This window comes from Ascaphus truei, chromosome 10, assembly GCF_040206685.1.
Source record: "Ascaphus truei isolate aAscTru1 chromosome 10, aAscTru1.hap1, whole genome shotgun sequence".
Taxonomy (NCBI): Eukaryota; Metazoa; Chordata; class Amphibia; order Anura; family Ascaphidae; genus Ascaphus; species Ascaphus truei.
The window spans coordinates 23018566-23031537 of NC_134492.1; the positions used below are offsets into that span (position 1 = coordinate 23018566).

The 12972-nt window shown below is 41.0% G+C and overlaps 1 protein-coding gene across 1 annotated transcript; it reads right to left on the bottom strand.

Moving 5' to 3' along the window:
- Positions 1-758: 758 nt before the first annotated feature.
- ATP6V0B (ATPase H+ transporting V0 subunit b) lies at positions 759-12153 on the bottom strand. Its single transcript, XM_075616222.1, has 6 exons — positions 12044-12153; positions 11219-11296; positions 10688-10757; positions 8240-8291; positions 3533-3723; positions 759-2587 (listed from the first exon to the last, which is right to left on the bottom strand). The coding sequence occupies exons 1-6, from the start codon at positions 12100-12102 to the stop codon at positions 2561-2563; spliced, it is 477 nt and encodes a 158-aa protein (XP_075472337.1). The 5' UTR covers positions 12103-12153; the 3' UTR covers positions 759-2560.
- Positions 12154-12972: the final 819 nt, after the last annotated feature.

Here is a 12972-nt window from a genome sequence, read left to right on the forward strand (position 1 = left end):
TTATTCTTGTCCGTTTTTTTTTTTTTAAAGGGGTCAATCTGGTACACACAACCCGTTACGCAAATCATTGTCCTTAATCCACATCAGTCCTAGACAGTACTGTCCTAAAGGCACACCATTGCAGCAGAGGTGGTCAGCGGCGGATTTGAAGACCCGCCGCCCCTAGGAGCTTGCATGTGGCGGTCACGTTGTTGTTGTTGTTGTTGTTGTTGCTGCTGCTGCTGCCCTCCTCCTTTCGAATCACGGAGTCATGTCCCATTTAATGACAACGCCACGTTGCCATGGCAATGAGACATCCGCAGTCTCATTTGACTCTGCGATTCGGAAAGGAGGGCAGCAGCCACATGCAAGTGCCTTCCCATCAGGTCTGAATGCATGGCCTCTCGATATGGGGGACATTTTGCCGCCCGGGGTCCAGGCCTAACGGGAAATCCACCACTGGGTGGAGTAATGTAACAAGCACGTGTCTGTGTGATTGGACACCAGATTATCCTACATATACCATAAAGGTAGAGGTCTCATAGGGTCTAAAAAGGTCCCACACTGTAGGAAGACAGGCTGACAATTTGTACATGCATGTGAAGGCAAAAGTGGTTATACAAATGGGGGTTTAATAATGAAAGCGCTGGTGAAGAGATATACTTCTTTTAAATGTAGTGCAATATTGTAACATGTCATAACTACAAAGGAGTTCAATAGTTAACCCTTACAATTACTCAGACTAATCTCACAGAAAAGTGTATAGACTAACAAAAATGCACAACATATACACCTTTTATTACTTTACAGTTAAAAAAGATATGTTTTCACATTTAGGCAAGATAACGTCCCAATTTGTGATGGGAAATGCGGCTGATCAGAAATGGGATCCATGCAGAACTTGGCACCTACACATTACCGCATAACTCGCGGCAGGGAGTATCATAGCACCTGTCCATGTTATATCACAAACCTGCGAGTGCAAGCGTTAATCTCTTTCTTTTCAACTCACAGCAGTAGAAATAAATACTTCATTTGACTTAGCTGACTTTTTGTCCTCACATCAGATTCTCACAGCCTTGATTTGTTCATTATGTCCTTCTACCTGGAAAACAACATTTATGTAATGCTTCTGCTATCCAATACTCAGAGGCTGACAGCTGTTTCAGACGCACGTGTGTAAGCACGATGCATGGTCACGTATGTGTGAACTAACTAGTGAGATAATGTACTGATCCAATATTATCATATTTACCAAGAGGTTGTCCAGTCCATCATAACTCCTGAACTGGTGAAAATGACACAACAGGTTTAAACAAAGAAGGGTGGGTCAGCTGTTGGTTCATTGTTCCATGCAGTAACAAAGAAGGGAGAGGGAGTAGGTGATCTGATACCTTTTTTTGGACTAACAACTAGCTTCCCCATTAAGGACCCGGAGAGGTTAAAAAGCCCTTAATATATCAACTACATGTTGGTCCAATAAAAAGGTATCTAACACATACTCCCTCCTTTGTTACAAGTCTAGAAAAACATTTATTTAACGTCTTCACTGACAAAGGGGCCAATAGCACACTGCCGTTTAGAGAAGACCATTTATGTTTGGATGAACACAAATCCGTTCCAAGGCTGGAGTGTGTAAAAATACTGAATCTACCCAAATCTTGCCTGGAAGAGACTTCGCCCCATAGTTTAACATCATCACAAACACTTGCCACAATGATTCTGTTACACCACACCTCCTGCCCTCTAAATGATTGAGATGGACAGTTTCTTCACTCCTTCATACTGTTTCTGTGGCAGGAAAGGGGTTAATTGTTCTGTTTGGGGAATGCATCAAGCAAGGTAAAGGCTGCACCAATGGTCCGCATTACTTACAGTATACACCATGATCTGCATTACAGAGTAGTATAGACAATTAACAGGATCTAAATGCAGTACTCAATGAAAAGGTACAATCATTCCATCTTCTAAAGTTGTTACATAGCAAAACTGGAGGAGCATGTAAAATATATATACACATGTAGTGTGTAAATGAATATATACTCATTTTAATATAGAATTTCTGTAGTCACGAGTGTCTACATCTGCAGCTGTTTCAACAGCTTACTTTGTATACCACTGTTATACAGACTGAAAAATACACCAAACAAAATCTGTTGTCAATTTCAGCCTTTTGGGGGGGATTCCACACAAACCACCAATAGTTTATTTCATTACATGTATGATCATATTCCCAACATTATTGCAATATTTAAAGGAAAGGGGAGAAAAAAAAATATTTTCTGCTTTAGTTTAAAAACTCACAAACATATACATATATCTTTTTTTCCTCATCCTCACAAGGCTCTTAAAACAAGGTGACAGCCGATGAGTAAAATTATATACACCATCTTTACATTACATTTCAGGGGGAGAAAATACAAGGGGAAAAAAAAAATTTAAAATAAAAAAAAAATATATATATCTTCTGACCACATCAGAAAGGAAAACATGGAATAAATAGAAGTCTGTCTTTTTTTGATCTTCGACAGGGGGAACCAGATAACCCGCAGCATGGTACGAGCATTTCAGAGGTCTCACTTCAGTTACCCATTTTTACTTTGGAGGTCTAAAATAAAGACAAGAAGGGTTGTCATTAGTACAATACAGGTATCAGCCATTAAAACAACTATCAAGAAAAATCACTTACAGAAGCCGCTATTAATGAATGTCAACACTATTCAGTAAACCTGATTCTTTAGGTATTTACAGCTTGGTATAAGCAGCCAAAACATAGACATTGTTACTTTCAATTTTATTTTTCTATGGGAGTGCTTGTTGGGCTGTAGCAAAAGTTACAAAATGCACATCCCTCTAGATCCAATTGCCTTAAATGCATAACTCATTCAGTTTAACATGCTGCATAAAGCCAGCAACACAATATCATTAACTCATCATTCAGGTCTATGGAAACAGGCGGATTGCAATACCTTTCAACTGACCAATTTAAGATACCTTTAAAGGTTCAGGTTTTCAATAACACTATGAGAAACTCTGGTTGGTCTATTTAAATGCTTAATTAAGCTGCAAAAACAGATATTAACGCTAGAATTTTGCACCAAGGAAAAAGTAATATCTAAAGTGTAATTCAGTGTTTTGCAACAGGGGTTCCCCTGCCTCCCTAAAAGGTTCCCTGCAATTTTCAGCTTATTTGAAAATTGTACCAAACAGAAGAATTTACAATGTATCTGATCTCAAAGGTGTATTAGAGAGGGTTGGGGTTCCTTACAATGCATCTGATCTCAGAGGCACTATTAGAGGGTTAATGTTCTGCTGAATTTCACAATATAATTATAGGCTTCCTTAACCAAAAAAAAGTTGGAAACCACTGGGATAACTAGTAACACAATGTGCAAGAAATTCCATGTACTTTGTACTAGATAACACAAGGGTCGTTCCCATTGATTACTTGTGACCCAATCACAAAAGTTTTCCCCTAACCCACAATGCAGAATGAGGAGTTTGCGGAAATCAGAACAGCTATGTAATTTCTTCCTTAATTCTATAAGCATACCTGAAGAATAGCGACAATTACGCCAAATAGGCCGATGGCGCTGCCGAAGATTTCCACAATCAGGATCTTGACAAAGAGACTGGCATTCTGTGCGTCGGCAAGAGCGGCCCCACTGCCAACAATCCCGACACAAATCCCACAGAACAGGTTAGAGAACCCAACTGTAAGTCCTGCGCCAAACATGGAAAAACCTAGAGATGCACAAGAATCCTGTTAAATCAAAGGGCCTTTGGATCAATACAATATGGTACATTATAGTAGTAGGAAATACGCTAAAAAACACACCCAATCATAGATCTGTGTATGCTACCTGAATATGCAATTGTCTTAGGAGGGAAAGAGATAGGGATAGGTAAATGCTTCCTTAATATGATGTTGTGTGCGCGCAGACACTTGCGAGATCTGCAATGTTAGTTGTGTCCCTGCCTTGCTGACGTGTAGCTACAGTGATGACCAAGACTACAGCTTCTCTTGTGTTCCCTTATACGCCACCATCCTACTTTTCATAGTAATGGATTTTTGCTTTGAACATCCATACAGTGTGCAAAACCATTTCCTTCTAATAAAATCAGTTCTTAAACCAATGTATTATGGAGTATGCAAAACCATACACGCTAAAAAACATTGAAACTACAGAAAGAAAAAACCTCAAACAACCTGTAGCATTTTCCCCTTGGAACACGCACAATTTGTAGAACTCTTCTCAATTGAAAGCCAGTGTTCCCAGAGGTTTTATGAAGACATGCATTACACAACACATTGTTACAAATAATGCTTGTAACTCAAAACGCAATGTTCCATATCTGAATCATTTTTGTGTCCCCACCTTAGTTGAATCTTCGTATTACGATCAAGACATTTTACAGATGCTGCTTTTTATTTTAATGCATGGCCACTTTCTTACATAAGACACAAAGCACAAAGGCTTGATCTGGTCTAGCAAGGCTCAATTTTCCTGCATCAAACCAAATTACTACAGCGCTACATAAGAAAATATGCCCAATTACATTGCCAAGATCCAGGCAGCCGATAGAAAACAAATGTTTAAAAAGCTTTCTGATCTGGAGAGAGAAATGGTTCTAAAAGCGGCAATCCAAGCTGGCGATCCCCCCCCCCCCCGTTTTTTTAACATAGGTTTGAAGCAGGGGGTCTCCGGACCTGAACTTCATTCATTTCAGCTCTGGGGACCCGTTGCTTCTCGAGATACTTAGCTCTGTAGGGGGTGCCGGTAGCCCCTCTGGCAAGCAGGGATCACGTAATGGTCGCTTTTCAAAGCTCCCGCACCCCGTGGGCCGATAGGAAGTCGTGACGTTATTCAGTGCGGCTTCCTATTGGCCCACGTGACGTGGGTGCATTAAACTTGCAGGAGATACCTACCTCCCAAGGGGAGGTCAGTATCTCAGGAAGCATGGGGTCCCCTTAGCTGACATTAATGGGGTTCAGCTCCGGAGACCTCCTGCTTCAAACTTATTTTTTTACACAAGATAAAAAAAAAACAATCGCTTGGATTGCTCCTTTAAAGCCCGGGGGTCACCTTTTTCTGAACCAAGGCTATTAATGTACTTAAGTCTCCTTTACAATGTCGCCCTCTTGTGATAACAGTCAACACGATCTAAATGTGTGGATGGGAGTGAATCCATTTTCCACGTTTTCAAGCTTAAACATGTAAACATTTTCAGTAACGCTTACTAAAAAATGGACAATAAAAGTAGTCTGCACATGGTACCCTTTGTGAGCCCGATTCATTAGCTCTGTTAAAGTTGCATTCTCACCCCTTACACGTCACCAGAATAGGACCTTTGGCTGCGGCCGTTTCACCGTGACCAACTGGCTGTCGCAGACAGACACTCTGCCGCAGCCAATCCGCAGCTGGAATACCCGCCGCTTCAAAGGTTAGTTTTATTACTGTTTAGGGTAGGGTTCTCATTTAAAAGTTTTTTGCGGGTAAGGAGTTAATTCAAAGGGATTTGGGTGTTTTAGGCACTGACACTTAGTGGCAAAGTGTCCGGCGGCAGGGTGAGTCGTGGCGAAACGGCCAAATGTCCGAGACCAATTATAAGTAATTGGTGCAGTGTGTGTACACACGCGTCGTTTCATTTTTCAGTTGGAACCAAATGCTTTCGAGTGTGCCTATAAATATTTCCTAATCTCCTTCTTGATTGAAATGATTTGTGTATTTTATAGTCTACAGTAAAATTAATTACATTTGTTCTTTGCTTGTCAAGTAATTATGATGTTGTAAAACAGAAGACAAAAAACAACTGTAGAAGAGGTATCTGATTATACATTTAGACTCAGATTCTCCCGTTACAACAAAACAAAAAATATATCATTTTGCATGACATCGGTAAAGGTTTACAATAGGTTTGCGCAGTTACAATAGGTTGAACTTGGACCCATGTCTTTTTTCAACCGCATCCAATATGGAACCTAGTTGCTCAAAAACGAACAACTCATCGGTGTGATTAGATTCCTTTAATGTAAATTACCCATAACCCTTTGAGTGCCCTAGGATGGGGAATGAGTCCTCCCCTTCCGTCATCAGTGATGGAGCGATCACGTGGTACTGCGCCAGCACTCAAGGGATTACAGTAACGGTGTTTCGATCTTGTGAAAAATTAAATATGATATAAGGATCCTAAATGAAGGTGTATGCAAATAAATATATGCGAACATATATACATATACTTGGTTATCCGACATCTCCAGGCTTAGTATAACTCTCCTCAGTGTGCGCATGAAGGACTTAAACTAATTAAAAGTTCAAATACTTTCTTCCAATCATTGAAAAAGTATAAAAACAACAAGGGATGTGTTCACGTTGCATATAACGTACTCTCGACTGGTTTCAGAGCACGTGGAACCATCACCCCTTAATAATAAAAGTGTATGGGCGCTGCAGCCTGCAAGGAGCCTGTCACGTGTAACCCCGACACGTCTCTTTCATACCCAACCATCATGAAATCTTTACAAACAGAACAAAATGACAACGTCACTCTGGTCTTCACACAGTATTATCTGGGCACCACAAACATGAGCCAGGAAATAGTTTAAAAATGGCTTAATTAAGAATTATCTCGCTTGACCCTTTTGGGTGCAAGAGCATTTTATTTGTAAGATTACATTTTAACGTTAACGTTAAGACCATTTTAGTCCCTAAAAAAAGTTGTAAACAACTTCACCACCTGAGGGGGCTGCACCGCATTACAAACCCCAACAGGCAGCAAAATGGCAAATATAAAATTGGTTTCCATAAATGTAACCATATTTAAAACAAACATGACTTTCTTTGAGAAACCACGTCTAGGAAAGGACAAAGCTTGCCAATCAAATATTTCCTACACCCTCAACCAAATGGTGGGAGAGTGGAGGAGACAGGAGGTGGAGACAGGCAGGTCAGATCATAGAAAAGGGAAGAGCTGAAGGAAATCAAAAACCCCACCAACATTTCAGTTTCCGGCGCTTCCAAGTTTAGAAGGAATTAGAAAAAATACCACTCGGTGTGTGATTTTTGTAATCCAGCCACTCCGATGGAACCCCTTAAACATGTTACTGCCGTTGGTTTGTTTTGGACCTAAGACCACCAACTTTTTAAAGTCAAGTGTTCGTATAAATAAATACATCTGAGAAAAAAATGACCCTGGGCAAGTACAGGAATCACTAATTACATTATAATTGATCAACTAGAACGTTGACTATTTTATGCTACCAAATATAGCATAGTATCTGTTCCCCCACATAGAAATTTACCCAGGAGTAAAAAATATTCCAAAGAGAAACTATACATTTTTTCTTTACAAAACAGGCATCTCAGTAATATTTGTATTACATTTGTATGCTTTATAAACAATGTATAAGTATGTCACACAGTAGGTGTGATTACTGTAATAAAATATATAAATATTTTAAAGCCGTCGTTGTGGATAGCAGCTGTGCCTAGAATTAAGCCATTGAAAAAGCTACACATGGAAGGATTATGCAGGTAGCAAAACGGCTAAAATAGCACATAAAATACTTAGCAAGAGGCGGTTGTTGGAATACAATACAGAATACAGAAATTTGCTCTGCGTGAGCACATACCGTAATTAACAATATATGATCATTTTTAAATCAGTTTTATTTTTTGGGTGTCAGAATAATGTTGTTGGTGCAATTTACCCAAAATTGGCATTAGGAGCCTAGCATGGCTAGAAAGACTGAAATACCAAACAGTGCTAAAAAAGATATTTGTGACTAGTGTATGTCCTGCGGAATCCTGTGACAAGACATTTGATTTTCAATAGGATTAGGACACACTGGGTTCCTGCAGCAGCAGAGTAGGCAGGAACCATAGTTTGGGTCTCCCTCTCTTTACTGCCGACTGTTAAAGTACAAGCCCAAAGCAGAGCAAAAAGCACCAGTAACGAGGCTGTGTGGACACAATACAGAGGCTCTTCCTTTAGAACAAGGGAAAGGTGGGGGGGAAGAAGAGAAGGAACAGCACCTATAGAAACACATCAAAGAAGACGCCATGATGGTCAGGGAAGACATCACTCTACTACCTGAACAGATACACACACTATTAGAGTGTGTCTGTGCGCACGCGCATGTGTGTCATTGTAGAATAGATGCAAGGCAGTGATTATTGCATACTTTGATTGCCTTTCATAAACAAAAAAGGAAATATAAACTACTACAAGAGCCTCAGTTGTCAAATGCTTTACCAACCTGCATGATAGTTCCCACGTCCAATGGATTCAGGAGTTGTTCCTTGGAAACGCTGAAAAACACATGCATGACCAATGAAATCAGTTCCTGCCAAAAGATTACCGTACAAGATAGGGCCATTTTGAAGAACATTTAAAATGGAAGAGAATGCCATCTTAATTTTGCTTGCCTGGATTGCTATACGCCTGTATATTAAGCTCATGTGGGGAGGCCAACAATGATCCTAACCTGTTTTATGTGCGTTACCTATCCCTTATGAATAGCAGCCTTACATTCAAGAAGGAAAAAAAGAAAGAAAAAAACAGGCTCCTCTCTAGACCAGGGGTACACAAACTTTTCTTGCTTTTCAAACGTTTCAAATGATGCCGCAGGGTCGTGTCACGTGGCAGCATTTGACATCACGTTGCCATGGCAACCGTGACGTTACAGGATGCCGCATGGTCATGTGCCCTGAAGCCGGCTGAATCTCGGTTGCAGAGGCCTCCCACGATCCCCCGGGCATTTAATTTAAATGCCTTGGGGAAGAGCGTGTGACCTCTGCAACCACCAGCGCCCCCCCCCCCCCAAAAAAAATCTCGCGCAGTTTGCGCACCCCTGCTCTAGACCATGATATCTAATTATATGAAGCCTTACTGAAGCAGTGAATAAGGATGATTAGATTCACTTCAACTCTTCCAAGGGGTCCTCATACCATCCGTGACCTTCCACCCAGATTCAGGAGACAAAATGAAATGGCCATCTACGACATTGTAATGCTGCCGTAAAGGCTTTGTCTTGCAGGGAGAGGGAGGATTTTTTGGGGGAGATTCACTAAACTCAGATAAGGTGTATATGAGCTCAATCCGATGTGAACTGCAATTCAAGTCCGTCAATGGCAGTTAATGCGGGATACAGCTAATATACCTCGTTACAGCTTAGTGAATCTTGGCTCTTAAGCCCAACGACGGCTAAGCTTGATAAAATATAACCTTGATAATCAATTAAACTTCTACAAATTTCCTAAATGTAAACCAAGCTGCAGGTGCTACATCATTCTGGGTGTGATTTAAGTAGCAAAACGTGAAATCTTATATGTTTTTTTTTAATAAATCAGTTCTGCAATATTAGATAGTGACTTTTTATTTATTTTTTTATTCAACTCTAAATGCCATTTTTAATGAGTTTTAAAGTGTCTGTTTATTTTTATAGCAGGTTTTAGCCCACCTCCCAAGCAGTGCAAGATCTTGCAACACTTTCCTGATTTGGGATAATTTGCGGTCAATGTTCCCAGCAGTTTGAGCTGCAAACTAACAATAGAATGTTACCTTCGTAATATACGGATACATTGTAGCTGCTGAGTTAGGCCTCGGCCATGTTTAGATGCGCGCTCCCGCTCAGCACTGAGCCCCTACAGCCGCAATTAGAGCGGCTTTAGTAGGGGCTCATCTGCGCTTCCGCGCGCTTGCAGAAGCGCAGGTCTTAGGGAAATTTAAAATTCCCCCGCTTGCCGGCGAGACAGGCCGGTCACGTGAGCGGTTCGCCCAATGAGGGCGAACCAGCTCCGTGACGTCACTGGCCCGCCCCCTGACGGCCCGCTGACAGCGCGTGCGGTAAGCAACCGCAAGGCCAGGGAAAGCACCCGCTTTCCCTGCGCCTCAGCACGCCACCAGGGAGCCTGGCCGAGGCCTTTCACTGGCTGGAAGATTGTTTGAAATTGGATGGCAGCCATGATGTAGGCACACAATCAGAATTTTTACAGATTTAAAACAGGAGCACCAAACAATTGCCAGCCTAGGTAAAGCTTGTTATATAGTAGGCGCTGGTGCGCGGCTAGGGGCGTGGCTATAGACGTCACAGCGATAGCCGCGCTGTGATTGGCTTGGCAGCGTCACGTGGCGCGAAAATATACATTTTCATGTATTTGCTGTGATCTGCCACACCACCGCTCACTGCCGTGCACGCGGCTGAAGTATAGAACGCCAGGCCTGGACACAGCCAATTCCAATTGACGCGCGCACACTATATTACACGCCTAAGAGTGCAGAATTATACATGGTCACATGCTTTACGCATCCAGAACTTGATATAACATAATTGAAAATAGACAAATTAAACTGGCCTGGTTGGAGCACTGAAGTAGTTACATAAATCAGCAACGTGCAGAAACTCTTCTCAAAATCCCAAATGTGTCCAAGTTATAGCTGTGGGTCTTTTCTAACTTGTCCAGTCAAAGACTGAGCCACCTGTGCTGAAGCAGGGATATCCTGAAAACCTGATCTGTTAGTAGCCCTTGAGAAATGGAGTTAGCTACCCCTGGTCTATAAAGAATGACCCCCTAGGAGTTGGTATTCACTTTAACAAGTGTATACCACTTCCAACCACCACCGTTCTTGACCCAATAAATAGGACAATTCCAAAATTAAACAAAGTATATTTTTCTCAAATGAAGACAAAAAAGGAAAGCCATACCTCTGCCATGTTGCTGATTACAATAGCCATAATAATGCCGTAGATTGCCACAGCTTCACAGAAAATGATACTGTAAAGAGATAAACCATATGAGATTTCGGGAACTAATATGCTGAAGTCAACAGAGCCAGTATGTGTTTCTGCTTCTGACACACGCCTTCTTCTGTTGCAGATTTACATGATTCAAGCTACAACGTTTCTTAAATACTGTTGCCAAAGTAAATTGTGACACAGCAAAGCATTTCATTCCTGCCCGGCAACAAGAGGGGTAAAGTCAAAATGATGGAGCTGGAAACCCGCCCCACTCTCTTCGGTTCAGTTACGGAGCACCCCATGGTTACAGGGCGGTTAAATAAAATATTGGTTTTTACACGGGATTGCAGCGTGAAGAGTGGGTTGGAACTTGCCATTTAGACCCATGATACCATCCAACTGCAAGAATTCAGTACAAGAGTCAGGAACAATGAACTAGATGTGCTCTAACGATAAGGTTATATGAAGAAATTACTTTGACATTGTTGTTTCACTTACCTGACCAAGTTCTTTGTTTTAATCCGTGGAGCTTTCACACCCCCTCCTAAAATACTGGAACCAGTAATGTAAATGCCCCTAAAAGCGCAAACAAGAAAATTAGAAACTTCAAAGTGAAAAACAGAGATATTTTATATGATCTCGGTAATTTTACAGTTAATATGCCTTGATGAAGAAATTCAGCAGAAAAGAGGAACGGAGATTAACCATATTGGTGCTGAATTTACAGGTTGAAATAAGTTTTATTTTCTTCTAGGCCACTGCAAACTTTTACGGTTGTGATCATCAATATCTGTGTTCATGGAAGAGGGTTCCAAATAAAGCAATATTTCCCAAGAATGGTAAACCCCGCTGATTTGTACAGACATAGGGGAGACGTGGAGAATACATACATCCGCCAATTTAAAAAAAAAAAAAAATCATACAAAAACTTGAATTGGCAATAAATATATTTAATATTACTATTAAATCTGTGTGTGTTTGTATATCAATTATATAGAAACAGTAACCAATTAGTATTATGGTCTTTTAAATTCTGTAGAACCAGTTACAGATCCACAGGGTCAAAAATTACAAGTTGTCCGGTCTACCACATAACAGATTGTAAGCTCTTCGGGGCAGGGATTCCTTTTCCTAATGTTACTTTTATGTCTGAAGCACTTATTCCCATTATGCGTTATATTATTAGGTCACATGTACTGCTGTAAAACACTACGTACATAGATGACGCTATATAAATAAAGATATCTATACATAACAGGAGCTGCGTTTGTCAATCAGATTAATTCAGCACGCCCAGGATGTACCCAGACTCCGGTAACTTACCACGCAGCGCCCACCACAGAAAGAGATATGGCCAAGCTGATTCCAAGGTTAGCCCACATGTAAGGAGAGGTTTCCGTAAGGAACCTGGAAATGAAAACGTTTGAATCAAGTTTATGCGAGAATACAAAACCGACAAGGTTTTTAGGGGACCATTTTTGGTTAGTGTGAAATCATAGGTGTTCAGATTTACACTGGGTGATAAAAAGGTCAGAGCAAGGATCTGCTAGAGATCAACCCAGAACCTTGTTCAGTCTATCCACTCAGTCTATCCATATTTCCAGATTAAACCCGTCCCTAGGAGTGTCATACTGTAGGGCAGGGGTGGCCAACTCCATTTCTCACGGGCCACCAAAGGTCATGTTTTAAGGATATCCCTGCCTCAGTACAGGTGGCTCAGTCAGAATGACAGTCACTGATTGAGCAACTTGTGCTGAAGCAGGGATATCCCCAATACCTGGCATGTTGCTGGCCTTTGAGGACTGGAAGTTGGCCACACCTGCTGTAGGGGACATGGGGTCAACCCAGACACCACAGCAACGACTGCCAAGAGGATATTTGCACATTTGAGGACATTTAATCTCTACTGTGCTGGAAGTTACAGTGGAATAGAATATTTTACAGGAAGGTCTTCCAGCACTGAAAGGGTTAATGACCACACGTGGGTGGTTAAAAGTCTAGTGAAAAAATATATAGGGCAGTTTAACAAACAATATCAAACTACAAATGAATCAGCACATACACACCCTTTAAATTCTTATAATTGGCGTTGTTAAAAAAAAAATGTATTGGCTTTTGTTTGTTTTTTATGTAACCAAATTACTTTCTTTGGTTTAATATAATGTATTATTTATACTTCAAGTCACGAACTTTCAGAATACAGACTGACACATGGAGCGATTGCTCAATGTACACTGCAGGACAAGCAGACC